Source organism: Mastigoproctus giganteus, chromosome 5, assembly GCF_048544385.1.
Source record: "Mastigoproctus giganteus isolate SK-2022 chromosome 5, ASM4854438v1, whole genome shotgun sequence".
NCBI classification, from domain to species: domain Eukaryota; kingdom Metazoa; phylum Arthropoda; class Arachnida; order Uropygi; family Thelyphonidae; genus Mastigoproctus; species Mastigoproctus giganteus.
This window is the reverse complement of record NC_143579.1, coordinates 10208586-10229954: the sequence shown is the minus strand read 5'-3', so window position 1 is coordinate 10229954 and position 21369 is coordinate 10208586. Positions and strand designations below refer to the sequence as shown.

General features: G+C 39.5%; 1 protein-coding gene across 1 annotated transcript in view; it reads left to right on the top strand.

The window, feature by feature from the left end:
- Window positions 1-21369, top strand: part of LOC150085164 (huntingtin-interacting protein 1-like) — a 637041-nt gene that overhangs the window by 199265 nt on the left and 416407 nt on the right. The window contains exon 13 of the mRNA XM_090373855.1: window positions 3095-3167. Coding sequence (XP_090229981.1) covers window positions 3095-3167 — 73 coding nt within the window. The remainder of the gene's footprint in view (window positions 1-3094; window positions 3168-21369) is intronic.

Below are 21369 nucleotides of genomic sequence, written 5' to 3'. Positions count from 1 at the left end.
ACAGATGTAGGATAGACGTGCGGAAATTTGCTTTTAGCCAGCGGGTGGTTGGTTGGTGGAACAGACTTCCATCCCTTGTGGTGGAGGTTGATAGCCTAAATAAGTTTAAGGCTCAGCTGGACAGGTATTTTGAACGAACAGAGGGGTGAAGTGGAAATGGGTTTTTTTTTTTTTTTTGGCTGATGCTGCATAAGCTTGCTTTCTTGCATCAAATGCCTCTACTAATGCTAATGCTAAGTGCAGTAACAGTCAGAAGACACCTCTTCAAAAATAGACTTGTAGCCTGTTGTTCTAAGAAGAAGCATGTCAAATGGACCCTCGAGCAGCGGAATTCAGTTATTTTCTCAGATGAGAAGAAATTCAACCTGCATGACTCTGATGGGAGACAAACAATTCACAGTAGACATAGTGAAGAATACCATCCAGACTGTATGGTGTCTACAGTGAAATTCCCTACCAGCCAAATGATATGGGGGTTCATTTTGTATCATAGAGTAGGTCACCTGCAGTTTATAAAAGGTTCCATAAATGCCAATGGATACCTGGATGTATTGGACAGCAAATTGCTGCCAACCATTAGAGACCATTTCAATCTGCCAAGTAACTGCATCTTTCAGGACGACTCTGCTCCTTGTCATCGGGTGAAAAGTGTAAGTAGGCACTTACACTTTTTATACACATTACTGTTGAACCTCTAATGCAGAAATAAATAGCTTCATTTCTGCATTAGAGGTTCAACGGTAATGCGTTTACATTTGTTACAGATGAAAAAATGGTTGGAAGAATGGCCCATTACAACTGTTAGCTGGCCAGGAAACAGCCCGGACCTGAATCCTATAAAGAACTGTTGGCATCATGTGTGAATCTGCAGTTGCCAGAAGAAACCAAAGACCTTTCGTGAACTTCAGGAAGCCATAATTCGTGTTTGGAACCACAAACTATCAGTTGCTTATTGGTGCCTTTGTAGCCAGGTGGGCAGGAGCAGCAGCAGCAGCGTGTAGTGCATGCTTCTTGATTAGACTGGGGTTTGAGCCCGTGACCACCAAATACGGAGGATTCAGAAAGGTCAGGGATTGACCACTGCATATCCCCGGAGCAATATGGCCTTAGTTGCTAATGCTCCTAGAAACCAAAACCATACCAGTTTCTTATCTTCAGAAATTGATCTTGTCAGTGCCTTGACGGTGTGCTGCTGTCATCAGGGCCAGAGGCAGTTCAACTAAATATTAGTTTGCACCTGGTGAACTTTTCATTTTGTTTTCCATTTAAAATGATAAACTGAAGCAAATTGAGGGCTTTGATAATATTTCAGCAATAATTGTTGTGTTTGCCAAAACTGTTCTATAAAGGTTGCAAATGCTCATTTTGGAATATTTTGAGAACACCTGTCAAATATTACTTAGCTTTGCTTTAACAATTAATAAATATCTTTTGTTTATACAAAGGGTACTAGGAAAGTTTTGGAATATGACGCAACAACGAATCACAGGAAGCTGCTTGTTGCTGCATGTTGAGACATGTTCATACGTGCATAGTAGCCGCCGCGCCAAGTCGATGGGCTCAGTTATTCATTAGTAGTGAGAGTGTAAAGTGCTTGCGATGGCATCGTGGTCACGAAATGAGATAAGGACAGTTTTGCGGTATAATTTCGTGCGTGGTTTAACCATAGACCAGTGCTTAGAAGAAATGACTCTTCCACTAGATGATGATTGTCCACATCGTACAACGATATTCAGGTGGTATAGAGAATTCCAAAGGAGAAATTTCACTCTGGAGGATTCTGAGAGGCTGGGAAGGCCACGAATGTCAGTTACGGAGGAAAACGTTACTGCTGTGAGGAAAATGCTTGACGAAAACAGGCGAGTGACCTACCAACAGATAGAGAATACTTTGGGCCTAAATGCACCAGCAATTCGTTCGATTCTGCAAGATCATTTGCACGTGAAGAAACTTTGTTCTCTCTGGGTGCCGCATCAACTGACTGAAGAGCAGATGACACGATGTGTGACTTGGTGCCGGGAGATGTTAAAAAAGTTTGATAAGGGACAATCTCGATATGTGAACAACATCGTGACAGGTGACGAGACTTGGCTGTACTATTACAATCTGCCGACCAAGGCTCAAAACAAAGTTTGGGTCTTTGATGATGACGACACACCCGTAATTGTCAGAAAATCCCGATCTGTAAAGAAGAAAATGATAGCTGTATTTTTCAAATCGAGTGGAATTGTGGAAAGTGTCGTTTTGGACACGCAGAAGACAGTCACAGCTAAGTGGTATACTGAACAATGCCTACCTAAAGTCATTGGATCTATGAAGAACGTGCGGCCAAAGTCAAGAATGGACACCTGGTACCGCCATCACGATAATGCTCCAGCTTACTGCGCCAAAGCCTGCACCGAATATTTGACCACAACAGGACTGAAACTTCTCGAGCACCCTCCCTACAGTCGAGACCTTGCTCCCTGCGACTTTGCACTGTTCCCGCATGTGAAAATGAAGCTAAAAGGGAGTCGGTTTTCCAGTGATGAGGACCTTCTACGGGCTTGGGACAACGGTGTGCTTTACTCCCTAGTGAAACTTGGCAGAACTGGTTTAAAGATTGGTTTCGGAGGATGGAGAGGTGTATTGAATGTAGAGGAAATTACTTTGAAAAAATTAAATAAACAAAGCTGTATTGCAAAACTTTCCTAGTACCCTTTGTATAAGTTTAGTGATTTCTATGTCTGTCCAGTTGTGTGCTTTTTTTTCCCATGTAAGTATTGCTTCTATGTCCTATTATTTCAACACTACATATTCTTAATTTTATATGTTAAATACTTCTTCACTCTACTGGTTTGCCACACTACTTTCATACTTTTACTTTATTTTATTTTTACATTTTATTAAAGTTAAATACACACATGTTGTGTTTGCAGTTTCACTGATGTCTGCTCTACTATCTTTATTTTTTATTTTCACTTAATTTTGTCCTTATTTTCACTGTCTAATATTCGATTCATTTACACACACACACACACACACACACACACACACACACACACACACACACACGAGAGAGAGAAGTGAACATTTTATTTTATGATTTTCTTAGGGATCGATTAAGTGAACAGCTGTTAAAGCAAATAGAAGATCTTAAAATGGAATTGAAAAGAGTCACAATTGAGGTAACAGATTATTACTATTATTAACAATATTCTAGTATACTTTTTTAATTTTAAAAAGGTTTAAGTGTGTGCCCATTTAAGTACCACTTCAAAATAAATTTGAGCAAAATGCTGTAGAAGCACATTGATATTGAACTTAGGATAAAAGTACATGGCCACAAAATTATCTTCCTGGCTCTGCTGTTATCCATCACTGTGAGATAATCACTATAAACTGTTGTAATAATTCTACCTGAAAATGAATGTATTTATCATTTTACCATTGAATACAGTCCACATTCATTGTACTTCTTTTCCAATGGATGTCAACTGCAGCTTCACTTATACCTCTATGCAACTGCACTGCTCACTAAATTATTTGCATAGCCAACGATTTACATCAGATATGCATAGCAGCCAACTCTCCAAATTTACGGTGGAGACCCCCTCTATTTTACTTATTGTGACATCTCAGTATTGTAATTTTGTTGGCATTAGTTTCTCTGTCTTTTCACAAAAACTCTGCCCCCCCCCCCTTTTTTAAATATTGTGAAATTACGTTTTATTTTTCTTAACAAATTGGTTGTCATTATGGTGTGGCAATCTACGTTGCAATGTGGGATAATTGCGTTTTTTACTCTTATGTGCAATAATTTCATAAAACAGTGAAGTTATGTAGTCTGAAGCTAATTTAGACACCAAAGGAATACAACATAAAATTTCAGAAGACATACATAATAATATTGTACATTTTGAAAAAGGTAACATTTGATGTTTACACTGTATAGATATAATTTTTTTTCAATTTCAATGGGAGGAAATGCGATTTAATCAGACACTTACAAACAAATTAGCATAACGACAGTGTTTAATGCATTGGAAGAAATCCAAAAAATAGATGGTGCATTTCATGATGATTGCGATATCATACATGCCAAATATTTATTTCCATCTGTTTTTTGTAGACCATAATCTTCCTCTGAGTTGTGCTGATCATGCAGGCATGTTGTTCAGAAATATGTTTTCCAGTAGCAATATAGCTGAAAAATATGGTTGTGGAAGAACAAAAACAAGAGGTATTGTTTGTTAGTGAAATTGCACAGATAAAGAAGAGGAAGTGATAGCTCTGAAAAATTATCATTTTTGATTGCTGCAGATGTCAGTAATCAAAGTGATTTCAAGCTATACCCTGTTGTGGTGTGATACCTTTTGTAATAAAAAAATAATAATAAATAAATAAAAAAAATAATAAAACATCAAAAGCAACTTTCTCTCATTGCCATTGGAAGGTGATTATACAGTGTACAATGATGAAGGTATATCAGGCTTAATGTCGAAGTTTGCAGATGATACAAAGGTTGGCAGGGTTGTTAATTACAGTAATGGCAGTGTGCTACTGCAACAGGATCTGGATAATTTGGGCAGATGGGCTAAGAAGTGGCAACTGAAGTTTAACCTTGACAAATGCAAAGTACTGCATATGGGTAGAAGTAACCCCAGGATACGTACCAACTGTGTGGAACTACACTTAAGGTGGTAGAAAATGAAAAAGACCTGGGAGTAATTGTGCAGGCAGATATGAAATTTTCTGAGCAATGCCGACAGGCTGCCAGGGCAGGTCATGGGGTTTTGTCAAGGATATATAGGAATTTTGCTAGCAGGGAAAAGGAGGTGATTATCCCTCTGTATAAGGCAATGGTCAGGCCACGCCTTGAGTACTGCGTACAGGTCTGGAGGCCTCATTTTAGGAAGGATGTAGATTTACTTGAGCGTGTACAGAGAAGGGCAACAAGATTGGTGAGGGGAATGATGGGATCCTCTTATTAAGAGAGGCTTAAGTTCTGCAAATTGCAGTGCCTGGAGACTAGGCACCTGCGCGGTGATCTGATTGAGGTGTATAAGGCCTTGAATGGGTTGAGCACGCTGAATTCTGATGGGATCCTTCCACTTGTTCAGATTACGAACCTAAGGGGGCATAAATTCAAATTAAGAAAGGACAGATGTAGAATAGATTTGCAGAAATTTGCCTTTAGCCAGCGGGTGGTTAATTGCTGGAACAAACTTCCATCTGTCGTTGTGGGAGTTGATAGGTTGAATAAATTTAAGGAGGAACTGGACAGGCATTTGGAGGGAATGGTGTGATGTTTTTTTTTTTTTTTTTGGCTAATGCTGCATAAGCTCATACACTTGCTTTCTTGCATCACATACCACTACTACTACTTGCATCTTCTGAACAACTTGAAAGCATATGTGATACTTTCCAAAATGCATGTGGCACCTGGAGTAGCAAGAATGTTAAAAGAGAGGTTTGAGTGTTTAGTGGTAATAGGTCGTCCTTGTCATCTTATTAATTTGTATTTTGAAAAAGGAAGTTGTCTGCCTTCCTGTGAAAGTCGATGAATACTTAGTAGATATTTACTCCTTTCTAGAAAGAAGTGGTGAAGAGAAAGTTAGATTTAAACAGTTTCAACTGATGCATGTCATTGAAGTAAAATCAGTTTTTAAAAGTGTGTGTGTGTTGTGCACGCACATGCACGTGCTCATACAAGCACACACATTGGCTATCTTTGGTTAAATGTATAACTAGATTGGTAGAACAGTGGCAGTGTTTGACAAGTCTGTTTAAAGAAGAGGGTAGAAGTGGTGAGAAAAGCTGTATGAGCTTTTGAGAGTTAGGACATTGAAAAGTATAGTAAACAGTTATTAGTGAGTAGCACTGACTCACGTTCAAATCCAGTTCTTGATCCAAAAGAAGTTTTTCTCAAGAGAAAAGACTTGTCAAGAGAAAGAACTTTTAAATCACAGACTTCTGTTGAAAGCAATACTAAACAGGCCAGCCAAGCTTATTATTCTAGGCATGTTACCTTCACTCATGCAGAGAGTGTTTGTTTGTTTTTCTCTTCTGGCTTGAATAAATCAGTGTACTTTTTTCTCTTAAATGTTATGCCAATGTTTGAAAATTAGATTGAAGAGTATGTCTTTAATCTAACTTAAATTCAATGTAACTTACACTGTGTCCATTTACTGAGGTCATTACCCCTAGAGACATTGAGAATTGTTATGTGATTTTCAAACACGCCAACAATTTTCAAATCTCTCGCTTCCATTTTGGAAAATGATTACCATAGCAGACTAAACTAGAAGGATGATTCTGATTTAGTTATAGACATTTTTACAGTCAAGCTGTCGAGAGTCAAATGAGAAAAAGATTCTGTTCTTTTGCTCAATGAGGAAGTACTTTATGGCTGCATGCGACATGGTGCTCAAGTTTCCATTGAAAAATGATGGTCATGTATGTAAATGCTGATGTGGCATAGAACAAATTTTATCATTTGGCAGCACATCAGTTTCAAAATTTTAAATTTTTTGTAGACAAGTTTTCAGTACTTTTTGGTGTTGTTAAAGGTAAAGGAAACGATAGTTTTGGAGCACCAGTTCTGTTAGTTTCAATGTGAAAACCTAACAGATGCTATTATGAAAAAAAGAAAGAATTTGTATACAGTAGTCTATGGTTGGTGAGCTGACAAATGCACAAGGAAGTTTTAAATATAACAAAATATCTCAAGTCATGCTTGGCATTTTAACAATTCTTCATTGCGTGAGTGTCAGAGAATATTAACCAACTTACAAAGACAAAACCTGAGTTCAGATCTTCTGGTAAAGCTTTGGAAATGTTCCTAACAGTCAAGTCTCAATAGTAAGACCATTGTTTTAAACAATACTTTGACTTAGCATCTCCTGTTTGGGACAAAAATCTGTTTCTCTTCTGTTTGCAAATGACTGATTTGTTTTTTGAAAGTCGAAAGTAGGCAGATTTGAATATGCTGAAATGTAAATGTTGATTTACCACTTTATTGGCACTATATTATTCATCATGCATTTTGAGTTAGTTTAGAGGTTTTTATTTTTAAAATGGAATAAACCCTTGAATTTATGGTGTGTAAGAAAGTCCAGGTGTTACTAAGTACAAATAACCTGATAAGCTTAAAATACTGACTGATGGGAGACATTGTATTTTGAGGCAGCCTGACGTTGGAGCTACATGTAAATTTGTTTCCATGAGTAGTAGTAGTAGTGGCATGTGATGCAAAAAAGCAAGTGTATGAGCTTATGCAGCATCAGCCAAAAAAAAAAAAAAAAAAAAAAATATCACACCATTCCCTCCAAAATGCCTGTCCAGTTCCTCCTTAAATTTATTCAACCTATCAACTTCCACAACGACAGATGGAAGTTTAGATCTAGAGAGCTGTGAATTTTTGCAGAAAAGCTGCAGCCCACAAGTCTTTGATAGCAAAAACAAATGCACACCATCGATTGGCAAGACATACTGAATTTGGGCTGTGGACTGATGTGCTCTTCCTGTGCTCTTCACACTATGTGCTCTTCCTGCCGATTGGATGCAGTGGGATGTGGAACATGTCTGGAGAAAAATTACTGCATGATTATATTGTCCCAGATGTTGAAATTGGGAGGAGGGAGAGGTACCATCATGGTCCATGTGGGTTTTTCAATGTATTTCATAAAATTTGCACAATGCCCTGCATTGTGCAAATTTTATGAAAGCAGCCTTATACCTTCCAACACACGCAGTACTCCCCATTACAAAGTAAGGGTTACAAATGCATGGTTTGAAGAGATTAACACTGGAACATTACAGTGGCCCAGTACAATTCCAACCAATTTGAATATCTTAGTATGATTTGGAACAGGGGTGGGCAACTTTTTTCGTCAGCGGGCCGAATGAAATTTTCGCATCATGATGCGGGCCGGAATAGATTGAACGATTTAATAAAAAAAAATCAGAACCTAAAAAATGTTATATTACTTGAATTACCAAATTATTAATGTATTTTTAAAAAAAATATCTGAATGTCCAAGTATCATTGAAAATGCGGCATTTGTCATCAATTTTTCTTTTTTTTTTAATTGGCTCATTTTATGGGCTATAAATTATATTAAATTAAAAATTGTAATAATTAGAAAAGACATAAAATATCTCGCACCAATATTATTTTTTTCAATAAGAAGTCAAACCCAAAGGAACTTCGTTCGATCGATGCTACAATAATAATTAGGAAATAACTCTTTGACGCTGCGTAGAATCACTTGGTTACTGTTGTACTGGCCGCGATTCCCGATTGAACCGAATTAAGCCGAACATTTACGGCGAGTGTAGTCAGGTATGGATTTTCTATATTTATGCATTTACCGAGGGGGCCGGATTCAATATCGTTGCGGGCCGGCTGTGGCCCGCGGGCCGGCTGTTGCCCACCCCCTGATTTGGAACATCAGTGTAGAGCAAGGTGAAGATAATCTGTATTAGTGGAGCTGGCTAATGCTTTAAATGAGTGAAGCATGCTTTCTACTAGAAATTAGTAAAAGTGTGTATATCATGCTTCATCACATCGAATCACCTATTATGACTAAAGATGGATGACCCTAATTTCTTTCAATACATGCTTTGTTCATAATTTTTGTACATGTTTTGTTTATAACTGATATACCAGGAATTTTTCTAGAATAGTGCAGGTTAAATAAGACTTAGGAGTTTTCTTCTGGGTTGCAGTCTTGAATTAGAAGTATGAAATTAGTAATGGTGAAACTACAGAATGTTTATTAGAAAATGTTTGTGCTTAAAGGTAGTAAAACTGCTAGACTTGATGGCATATGCCCAGTCATTTTGAAAGAGGTGAAAAGAGAGTGCATTGAACCATTAAGGTTAATTATGAGAGCTTCATTGGGTGAGATTCCCTTGATTTAACAAAGCTTCAGTGTCTTACCAATAACACAAAGACAGTTGTAAGAGTGGCATGGGTAAAACCAGTCATTGTGACTTCAGTGTTTGAGGAAATCATGGCTGATGATGATAATGTGAATATAGTGATGATTAGATAGAACTAGAATTCTGAAGGATACACAAACAGTTTTTTAAGGTAAAATCATGGTTAACTAATCTTGTTAGCTATTACATTGTTTATCTGGATTTCAGCACCAAGCAGCACTGCTGGGCAAATTGGATTGATGTCAAGGATTGTTAGAAAACGTGGCTGTTTTAATGCAGGGAGTATAGAAACCCCAGAATATGTTATACACTTTATGGTGTTGAATTAAAAACAGTAGGGGAAGAACTTATTTGGGAGTTATGATACAGTCAAATGCAAAGTTCTCTGAGCAGGGTAAACAAGTGGCAAAGAAAGTTGGTGTGTTGATGATTTGTTGAACATTTACTTGTAGAGATAGGGAGGTGATAATAACTGTATAAGAGGAATTGTAAGACTATCCATGAAATGCTGTTTTCAAGTATGGAGACGGCAACTGAAAACGAAATTGAGCTTCTTTAAAGGATCAGAGACAGGCAGTGTGCCTGGTGTGAGATCGACTTTTGGGTGTACATATGAAGAAAGAACTTGCTTCTGGCCCTAATGGTAGCCAAGCATTCTGGTCTCTTGCCAAAGCTATTGGCCGCAACTTTTGCCCATCTCTGCTCCCACCTCTGTCCAAACCAGATGGTTCTGTTGTCACTTCAGCCAAGGATAAAGCTGACCTGCCAGTCCCATTTTTCTTCCAGCTCATGTATTAATGATCTTGGTAAAACACCTCTCACCATTCCCAACACACTCCATTCAATGCCTCCTGTGGTCTTCCGTCAAAAGGATATCAGAAGGATTTTGATGAATCTTGATGCTAAGAAAGCTCCAGGTCCTGATGGTATTTCTCCACTTGTTCTCAAAACCTGTGCTCCTGAACTTACTCCTATTCTTTGCCGCCTTTTTTCACTTTCTTATTCCAAAGGTGTTTTTCCTCTGCTTGGAAATTTGCTCATATCCAGCCAGTTCCTAAAAAGGGTGACAAATCCCTCCCATCCAATTATCGTCCCATTGCAATTACTTCTATTCTTTCTAAATTAATGGAGAAATCAATTAACCACCAATTCTTAAACTACCTAGAAACCTTCCGTCTGATCAACGATCACCAGTATGGATTCCATCAGTGTCGATCCACTGGTGATATTCTGGCTTATGTTACCCATTTATGGACTAATTCAATGGAAAGGTTCGGTGAAACACAAGTAGTTTCTCTTGACATCTCAAAGGCTTTCTATCTGGTTTGGCATAAAGGTCTTCTAAACAAGTTTCCATCTTATGGTTTGCCAACTGTTTTTAGTAATTGGTTATCCAGTTTTCTCTTTGATTGCTCACTGAGAGTGATGGTAGATGGCTCTCTGTCTTCGTACTTCTCCACTAATGCCGGTGTCCCCCAAGGTTCAGTTCTTTCCCCCACTCTTTTCCTCTTGCATATCAATGACCTTCTTCCATTGACTGGAAATCCTATCCATAGTTTTGCCGATGATAGCACATTGCATTCCACTTTCCATTTTGAGAAACCTTGTCCTGCTCAATCAGCTTCAACTTCTCGAAAATCTGCTACCAATTCCTTAAATGCCGATCTTCAGGTAATTCTCCAGTGGGGCAAAGACAACTTAGTTGATTTCAACCCTTGTAAACCTCAGTCTTGTCTTATATCTCGCAAAAAGGAGTCTTCTGCTCGTATGCTTATCTTTAGTGACACTCCGATTTCTAGGCAAAATGATATATCTCTTTTGGGGATTACCCTGACTTCTAATCTCTCTTGGCACAAGCACATTACAAATATTGCATCCTCTGCATCTAAAAAACTTGGTTTTCTCTTTCGCTCTCGGCATTACATTTCTTACAAACAGCTGCTCACTCTGTATAAATCGCAAATCTGCCCTGCCATGGAATATTGTTCCCACATCTGGGGCAGTGCCCTCAAAACCTCTCTCAGGCTTCTTGATTCCATTCAGAAGAGGGCAGTTAGGTTAATTAATGATTCATTTTTAACAAAGTCTCTCCTCTCGCTGTCTCATAGACGTACTGTTTCTTCTGCATGCCTCTTCTACAGATACTTTCATGGGCACTGTTCTTCTGAATTGGCTTCTATAATTCCTGCTCTCTCTCTCTTTCAAAACAGTCCGAACAAGTGCCGCCACCAGCCAACATCCATTTACTGTCCAACTTCAAACCCACGGAACCAACTTTTCATCTTCCTCATTTATTCATTCAACTGCCGTTTTCTGGGACAACATTCCTTCATATGTATTTCCTGAAAATTACAACCTGCAGAAGTTCAAGTCCAATGTCAACAAATATCTTCTTTCGTCTTCTCAGCCTCCAACCCAAGCACGGTACTAAGTACTGTAGGTTCTAATACCTCTTGTGTTTGGGGTTCACATAAAAAAAAAATAAATAAATAAAAAAAAAATATGTAGAAGATTACAGAACTTGGGTAGGAAAGGCACTTAGCACCTAAGTGAAGTGTGTAAGGCTCAGAGAGGTGAAAGTAAAAGATGAGGATGAAATTTCAACCCTCATTCATTTTATTTATATTCTTCAGTTCATAACCTAAACTGGAAAGAACTCATTAACTCTCATTAGTATTAGTCATATGGTACAAGGAAGCCTGAGGCTTTTGCTGCACCAGGAAAAAAAAAATGATTTCCGGAACCATAAATCATTCCATAAATTTAAATTATGGAAGAAATCTAGACTGGATTGTGGAAAGTTTTCTTTTAGCCAGCAAGTTGTTGATTGTTGGAATAAGTTGCCTCCATAGGTGATGAGGGTTTCACACTAGTAGTTTATTTTATTTTATTTTATTATTATTATTAAACTTTTTCTCCTGTATGGGATTTTTTCTCAATCTGTGACAGGTACTGGTAACAAGCACATGGTATGGTTATAGTTGTCCAGTTACAATTATCTTTGACACCATGCTGGTGGTTGGTACAATGATTAGAATGGTTGTTATACACATATCTTTGACTTCCTATCTTAGGTCTCAGTACTTCCTGATCTTTTCCGTTTATGTTTTCTGGTGTTGGGCACTGCTGTGTCGATCAGGTAGGCAGCTATTTCCTTCTTGTTGATAATGATGATTATTTAAAAAAAAAAACTTTTCTCCTTTTATGGAATTTTTTTTGCCCTGTGACGGGCATTGGTACCAAGTTTATGGGGTGGTTGGTTGTGTCTGGTTACTATTATTATTGTTACTGTTGGTCGAGGAATTATCTTACTATCCTACAAATGTTTGGGGTTGCAACTTTCTCGAGTTCCATGTAATTGTTCTCTGGGAGGCCTATTGCTGCTAAGTCTTTGGCACCACGCCACGGTTGACGCAATGATCAGGATAATCATTACTTGTTCCATATGCCACATATCTTTGACTTCTTGTCTTAGGTCTGAGTACTTCCTGATCTTTTCTGCTTATGTTTTCTGGAGGTTTCTGGTGTTGGGCACTGCTATATCGATCAGGTAGGTCGCATTTCCTTCTTGTCAGTGAGGGTTATGTGTGGTCTGTGAAGTCCATGTGTGGTCTGTCTTGTCCATTATTATTGCATGGTCCCATTACAGTCTGAATAGAGGTCTCTAGTATGGCCTGAGGTTTGTAGTTGTAATACAGTAAACTTTCTTTGATCAGCTAGTATTTTTTTCACTAGCTTGTAATCTATTATCATTGCCACCTGGTCATGTCTGTGAGTGTAATTCATCTGGGTGAACAGGCTGGATCTAGGGCCAGGTGACTTGTCATCTTTTACTCTGAGGTACTTGGAGATATATTTCCTCTCTTCCCTAGTGTTGATTACTTGATCTTGGATGGTGAGCATGAATTTTTTAGTCTTAGGGAAGAGCATTCTGTTCATGGGCCTAGTGTTGGAGGCCATCTTGTCTATGTAGTCTTGGTAGAGATCATTGTAGTGTCTGTCATCTTTGCCCATCTTTCTGCCTTTGTTTCTCCTGTCTCTGTCAGTGAGGTTTCCTTGTTGAGGGTCAGTGTTGTGTGATAGTAATAGTAGTGTGCTACTGCAACAGGATCTAGAAAATTTAGGCGTATGGTCTGAGAAATGGCAACTGAAATTTAACATTGACAAATGTTAAACTAAATGTTAAACAAATGTACTGCATATAGGTAGAAGTAACCCCAGAGGAACATGCCAACTGTGTGGTACTACACTTAGGGTGGTAGAAAATGAAAGACCTGGGAGTGATTGTGCAGCCAGATATGAAGTTTTCTGAGCAATACAGACAGGCTGCCAAAGTAAGTCAAGGGGTATTGTTAATGATATACAGGAATTTTGCTAGCAGGGAAAAGGGGGTGATTATCCCTTTGTATAAGGCAATGGTCAGGCCATGCCTTGGGTACTGCATACAGTTCTGTAGGCCTCATTTTAGGAAGGATGTAGAGTTGCTTGAGTGAGTACAGAGAAGGGCAACAAGATTGGTGAGGGGAACGAAGGGGCTCTTACCAAGAAAGGTAAGAGGCAGAATTTAAGCCTCTTACCAAGAAAGGCTTAAATTCTGCAAATTGCAGCTGCTGGAGACTAGGCACCTGTGCGGTGATTTGATTGAGGTGTATAAGGCCTTGAATGGGTTGTGCACACTGAATTCTGATAGGATTCTTCGGCTTGCTCAGATTACGAACCTAAGGGGGCATAAATTCAAATTAAGAAAGGACAGATGTAGAATAGATGTGCGGAAATTTGCCTTTAGCCAGAGGGTGGTTAATTGCTGGAACAAACTTCCATCTGTCGTTGTGGGAGTTGATAGGTTGAATAAATTTAAGGAGGAACTGGACAGGCATTTGGTGGGAATGGTGTGATATTTTTTTTTTTTGGCTGATGCTGCATAAGCTCATACACTTGCTTTCTTGCATCAAATGCTGCTGCTGCTACTACTACTACTACATGCCTCTCTTTCTACTACTACTAGTCTTTCTTATGGCTTGGTAGATTGGTGCTGTGTTTTCCTGTGCTGGTTCTTAATCGATGTCATAATTGTTCTTAATCTTGCAGATTCTTAATCTTTGCCTTCTCTTTGTCAGGGAGGTTAGTCAGTCATCTCTTTCCTTCTTTGTAGGCAATGGTCAGACTTCAGGTAGTATTGGTAGCTTTTGATCATACTTATCTTGGTCCATCTCATAATCTCCTCCAGCTCGATGTTCGTCCAATCAACGAATCTGAAGGAGTACATTAGTACTGGGGCTCTGCAAGTGTTTATGGCTGTGATAATGTTTGCTCCATTCAGCTTTGATTTTAGCATTCTTCTCAGACTCTGATGTTATTTCTCAGTCAGGTGGGCCTTGACCTTCTTTTCTAATTGATATGCATGCATGATCCCTAGATTAGCATTGATATGATGCAAGAAAGGAAGCTTATACACCATCAGCCAAAAAAAAAAAAAAAAACCCTTACCATTTTTCCAACACACCAAAAGTTGTCCAGTTCTTTCTTAAATTTATTTAAGCTGTCGACATCCACAACAACCGATGAAAGTTTGTTTCAGCAATGAACAACCCACTGGCTAAAGGCAAATTTCTGCATATCTATTCTGCAACTGTCTTTCCTCAGTTTATGCTCCCCCCGTGCATTATCTGAGTAAGAGGAAGAATCCCATCAGCATTGTGCTTACTCAAACCACTAAAGGCCATATACACTCAATGAGATCACCTTGCAGGTTGGAGCAATATGGCCTTAGTTGCTAATGCTCCTGAAAACCAAATAACAAACAACCTTGCAGGTGCCTAGTCTCCAGACAATGCAGACAATGCAGTTTGCAGAACTTAAGCCTCTCTTAGTAAGAGCAACCCTTTGTTTCCCTCACCAATCTCATTGCCCTTCTCTGTACTCATTTCAGTAGCCCTACATCTTTCCTAAAATGAGACCTCCATACCTGTATGCAGTATTCAAGCTGTAGCCTGACCATTGCCTTATACAAGGGTATAATCATCTCTTTATCACTGCTAGCAAAATTGTATAACATTGATAAGACCCCATGAGCTACTCAGAAAACTTCATATCTGGCTGCACAATTACTCCCAGGTCTTTTTCATTTTCCACTACCCTGAGGGGAAAATGAATGTACCACACAATTGGTACATTACTCTGGGGTTACTGCTACCCACATATAGTACTTTGCATTTGTCAATGTTAAACTTCAGTTACCACCTCTCAGCCCATCTGCCCAACTTTTCTAGATCCTGTTGCAGTAGTGTACTGTCATTAACAACCATGCCAACCTTCATATTGTCTGCAAACTTGGACATTAAGCCTGATATACCTTCATCAATATCATTGATAAATTGGTAGCTTGGTAAATATACAAAACAACAATGGGCTGAACACTGAACCCTGGAGGACTCTACTAATAACTTCAGTCCTTGAAGAGCAATGCCAGTCAGTTACCATACTGTCTTCTCATGCTTAACCATTCCTTTACCCATAGCGGCAACTTTCCTGTAATACCACACTGCTCCGATTTGTACAGCAGTCTTCCATGTGCAACGGTATCAATAGCTTTCCTGAAATCCAAGTATATGATATCAAAATTATTTTTTGCATCCAGTTCCTTTGTGACAACAGCATAGTATCGAATCAAATTGTTCAGATAAGGCTTCCCTCTCAGAAACCCATGCTGTGTCTGAACTGTAACTGCAGACTTGTCTAGATGAATCTGCACTGCTTCTTTAACCAGTGGCTCTATTATTTTCTCTTGAACAGAAGTTAAACTAGCAGATCTATAATTTCTTGTGTCACCCTTTGTGAATTGGGGATGCTTTGCACATTTCCAATCTGTGGAGACCTCCCCTGAGTCCAATGATGCTCTCATAATTATGACTAAGGGTTTGCTTACTTCCTTTGCTGCCTCCTTTAATGTAAATGGATAGATCCCATCCACCCCAGTTGCCTTTCTTATGTTTAACTTTAATTTTTCCTCAACTTTGCTCTCATTTATTTCAAAATCATTTAGCTCTGTGTTAGTTTGATAAACTTCTGGCTTCCACTTCCCCACAGAATTTCTCGTATGTGAATGTAGAGGCAAAATACTCATTTAGTTTGTCAGCTACCCGAGCAGGAACATCAACAGTCAAACCATTGATATCAAGTGGACAAATCTGATTCATCCCCTTCCTTCCAGATTTTACATAAGCAGTTTTTGCTGTTCTTTGAGTAGACCATAGTCCAAGCCCGTGTCCTCTAAATATAGTTGATTTGCCATCCACAGTGAACCGGCTTGGTAGATTATGGTCCATTTCCCTCAGCATAAATCATTAGCAAAGGCAAATGGTGCAAGAAAGCAAGCTTACATAGCATCAGTCAAAAAAAAAAAAAAAAAACCCTGATTTCACCCATCCACTCACTCCAAATATTTGTCAAGTTCTGCCTTGAATCTATTTGAGCTATCAACTTCTACAACGACAGGTAGAAGTTTGTTCCCGCGATCAACCACCCACTGGTTGATTGCTGAAGAATCATTGAGGATTCTTCCATCCTGCAGTGGATTGATAATGGCTGCAGTTTATCTCTTACCTCTTTAGTCTTCTGACCTCAACTTCCCACAGAATTTCTCATGTGTGATGTAGATGCAAAACACTCATTCAGATTGTTTGTTATCTGAGCAGGATCATCAACAGTTGAACCATCAATATAAAGTGGACCAATCCGATTAATCCTCTTTTTCTGGAGTTTTCATAATTAAAGAAATCTTTGCTGTTTTTCTTTGCATCCTTTGCCAAAGATTTTTCGTAATCTGTCTTCACTTGCCTAATCTCTTTTGTAACTTGATTACAGACTAGCTTATATTTACCATAGGCTTCTCTGTCACCTGATAATTTATATACATCCCATGAATTTTTTTCCTCTGACTCTTTCCTTTCTGATATTTGTATGTCTAGCCCTCTGTCATAGCATCAATATTTTCACCTGTCTTCGGCTGGTAGTTTTTTCTGACTGGATATCCTTAATATAATCCATGGGTCTTGTCCTGAGTAGCTGTTGGAGTCAATTCTCAGTTGTGGCATAGAATTTGGTGTCGTCCATGTACATCGATTAAGAGAGGGTGTATAGTTTCTTCCACCCTTCTTTTATGGTATACCTATACTTGCTGTTATTGAGCATGGTGGACAGTGGGTTGAGTGCTAGACAGAACTTATAACGTGCTCAGGGCACCTCCCTGGAAGATTCCTCTTCTGATGGGTATCGGTGTGGTTGTGATGTTCTCAATCTTGATGGTGGTCCTCCATTTTGGCATGGTTGCTTCTAGGAAGTGTGTCGGGGTCGGGTTGACTTTGTAGATCTTCAGTGTCTCTATCAGCCAGCTATGCAGCACAGAGTTGAAGGCTTTGTTCCATAACTGCAGCTTCAGTGGTTATTTGCTCCTTGCATTCTTTGCTCATATCTCTTCTGCTGCTCGCTATAAGTTTTGGCTCTCTAATGGTACGATATATTAATTATGCAGCTATTGAGAATCTTGTACATTGTTAGGAGATAGGTGATTGGTCTGTACTTTGCTGGGCTTGTAGTTGTCTTTGTCCTTAGCCTTCAGGTAGGTGATTCTTTGAGTCAGAGACTGGGATTGTGTCAGGATGCATTATTATCTGGATGGACTGCTCTGGCACATGTGCCTGTATATGTGCAGTTGAATTTCTTCCAGTAGTTGTGGATGTTATCTATTCCTGGCTTTTGCAAGTTGTTGGATTTGATCGACTGTTGTACTTCTTCCTCCTGAATCTTCTGTTCTATCATCTTTTGTACGTCCTTGGTTGTCTTCCTTTCTAGATCTATCCGAGGGACAGAGCCATTATGGCTAACTTTGCTGCTCCACAGGTTCCCAGGACTCCTCGTGTACCTTCTGTTTGGGGTTTATGTTGGCTTCCTTCACCTCTTGTCTGATTTTCCTTTAGAAGGCTATGGTTTTCATAAAATATTTTGTTGTCTGTGTCTGTTTTCTTCGGGTTCTCCCTGTAATGGCAAAGGCACTTCTGAGTGCCAGGAGTTTCTCTTGAGGGCATCAAGGTATTCTTTGATTCTCTGGTTGCTGTGGTCTCCTGTTTGTGCTGTAGATGTTGTCTCTCTTTCTCACTTTTCTGATCAGCTTCTTCTGTTACCCTGCTGGTTCAGTTGACCTACCTTCATACTTATCTCTTGTCTTTTGCTGTAGCCTTCTTTCCCAGGCTGGTGGTTCCATGCCTTTGTATTATGTTGGTCTCTTGTTTCCCTTCTGTTCATCATGATGGCTGCTACATAGGCACAGTTAGTGGCTGTCTGGATGGTGCTAGTGTTACTTCGTTGTTGTTGAGGTAATCTGGTATTATTTGCCTATTGAGGTGGTGTGATTTGCTACAGGATTCTGTTGGGTTGCTGCTTTGGTATGGTGTGGGTTTTTGTGTTTCTACCTAATCTTGTGTTTCTACCTTAGCTGCTTTGGGTTGCAGTTCTTACTTGCTGCTGCTCCTCCAGTTCAAGTTCTGTTGTGTCTGTATTTGTTGTTCTTTGTAGTGGTTGCCCACATTAAGGATTGCAGAAGCTATCAGGTTCTTTTTCTCAGTGGTCTGTGTCTGATCTGCTATTCGGTGACCTGAACAGTCAGGAATCGTTCCAACTACTTGGTGTTTAGTTCTGTCCTGTATATTTTCATGTCGATGTCTAGTTTTGTTACTTCATAGTATGCTCGCCTGATGAACATATTCATTTCATTGGTCCCCTTCATGCCTTGGCTTCTTCTTCCCTCCTGCGTGGTCACTAGCGCAGTTGTGTAGGAAGCACTTCCAGTTTGTTGGGCTAGATGGGCTTGCCCTTCAGTTGTAGCCATATGGCTACAACTGAAGGGCAAGTCCTGAATATCAGAACTTCAGTTGTAGCCATATGGCTACAACTTAAGTTCTGATATTCAGGTGACACTCAAGTCAAGTGGACCCAATTTCGGTGAAGTCTGGACGGCCTGTGACAGCCAGATCCTCTGCTTGCAACTTCACGATGGTGGGACTGTTAGTAATCCTGGGTATTACCCCCATGCACAAGCACACAGTGGGTGACCACCAGGTGTGAACCAACGTAAACAGGGGTTGAGGTGTGCCTTCCACACCACATGGAGGAATGCCACCCCTCTGTGTACTAGCCAGTACTAGGTGGTAGATGACTCTCATCAACCGGTGCAATACCACCACTTTGCTTATTGGAGATTTGAAGTGGTGGATCCCATGTTTAGACTCCAGAGCTAAGTTCCGGACCAACCCTTCCCCATCTCTTCCATAATGCAGTATGATTGATGACTTTTGAGGTTGTGATGAACATCGTGGTGAGATCGAATCTTCCTTACATTTCGAGGGTACAGCTCTAAAACGGTGTTTGCAGACCGGCCGCTAGTTAGTACACCGACTGAAAATATTGGTAACTCTCTAGGAGGCTTCTGGATAGAAGAGGCACGCAAACTTATTTCGCTTGCAACCCCCTTTATTAAATATAAAATTTATGCGATTCCTCAGTATAAACCCCCGAGGTAGGATGACCAGATTTTTAGAGAAGAAAAATGGCATTTTATAAATTATGTAGTAGAATATTTTATTCGCGTACAGAGAAAGGAATAAAAAACTTGTTTCCATTTTAATTGAATACAGCAAAAACAACAAATCAAATTCTTATTCTGGAGGGTGTCCTAGTAGTGTGTATGCTGGGGGACATTGTCAAGGCCACGTTATGTCAAGGATCTGGGTAAATTCTTACCGTGTACACCATATCCAAAAATTTCATTACTTCATACAAAATGTCCCATCCACTTTTTCTTACTATTGAATACACCATGAATTATCAAACTAATAGAATAATCTTATCTCTGAAAAGATCTAAACCTCCCAAACACTTCCTAATTCATTTCACAAATATATGTGGTCTCAATTATAAATCTGAACTATGTCCATTTCCACTTTCAGTCTGCCAGGTCTGACAGAATATCAGTTATCGGTTGATTCAACTACTGCTCATCTCAGTTGCCCAAATTATTCGCTGTATGATTCCTTTCGCCTCAAAGGTATTACTTGTGCATATGTCCTCCGATATTCCATGTCAGAGACTTGGTAATTTGGAATTTTCTCTTTTCAATCTTCTCTGGCTTAAAATCTCTACCTAATTGTGTCAAATTCATCTGTTGTCTCTACTGTTCTCCCAACTCCATTAATCACTTGGAGTTCTTTGGCAGGCGCCTCCATAACCATGTGGGAAGGAGCAGCAGTGCATAGCACACGCTTCTTGATTAGACCAGGGTTCGAGCCCATCACCACCAAATACGGAGGATGCGGAAAGGTCAGGGAATGACCACCGCATATCCCGGAGCAATATGGCCTTAGTTGCTAATGCTCCTAAAAACCAAATAACAAACAAACAACTTCTTTGGCTTCCTCTCTTTGCAACTTGACTTTCTCCATTCCGACTTTCCTCAACGGTTAGGTAATTTTCCTTGGTGATTTTAATGTTCACAACTCCAGCTGACTTCCATTTTCTAGTCACACTAACCCAGCTGGTCGAGATGCTGAGGCTTTTGCAATTATCAAACTAATTGCACAGATTGGTCATTTACCTACAAGAATACTGGACAATCCTAACCATACAGCCAACACGCTTGATCTTATTCTCACAAGCAACCCTTCTAAGTACACAGTCGAAGTGAGTGGTCCTTTAGGCACCTCAGATCACAACTTGGTGATTGTCTTTTCTCCAATGAAGCCTTTATCTCTTATACTTATCTTTGGCTATTCCCAACCTCGTATTGTTTGGCATTACAAGAATGCCAAATGGGATGACCTGCAAGATTTCTTTTCTACTTTTCCTTGGTCGGATTACTGTTTCAAAACTTCTGATGTCAACGTTTGCTCAGATAGTGTCAGTGAAATTATTCTTGCAGGAATGGAGTCCTTTATCTCACACTCCACTTTTAAATCTTGTCCTTTATCTAAACTTTGGTTTTCCAATAAATGTGCTAAGGCTGTTCAAGAGAAGAACATTGCATATCGTAATTGGCATGTTTCTGATTCTTCAGTTTCATTTTATGCCTACACCAAAGCTTGCAACAATTGTAGAGCAATTATTAATTAGTCCAAACTAGAGTTTGAACAGGCTAAGAGTAGAAAACTTGCTTCATGCACTAATAGTAGCCGAGCATTCTGGTCTCTTGCCAAAGCTATTGGCCGCAACTTTTGCCCATCTCTGCTCCCACCTCTGTCCAAACCAGATGGTTCTGTTGTCACTTCAGCCAAGGATAAAGCTGACCTGCTAGCATCCCATTTTTCTTTAAACTCTTGTATTAATGATCTTGGTAAAAACACCTCCCACCATTCCCAGCACACTCTATTCAATCCAGCCGTTGGTCTTCCATCA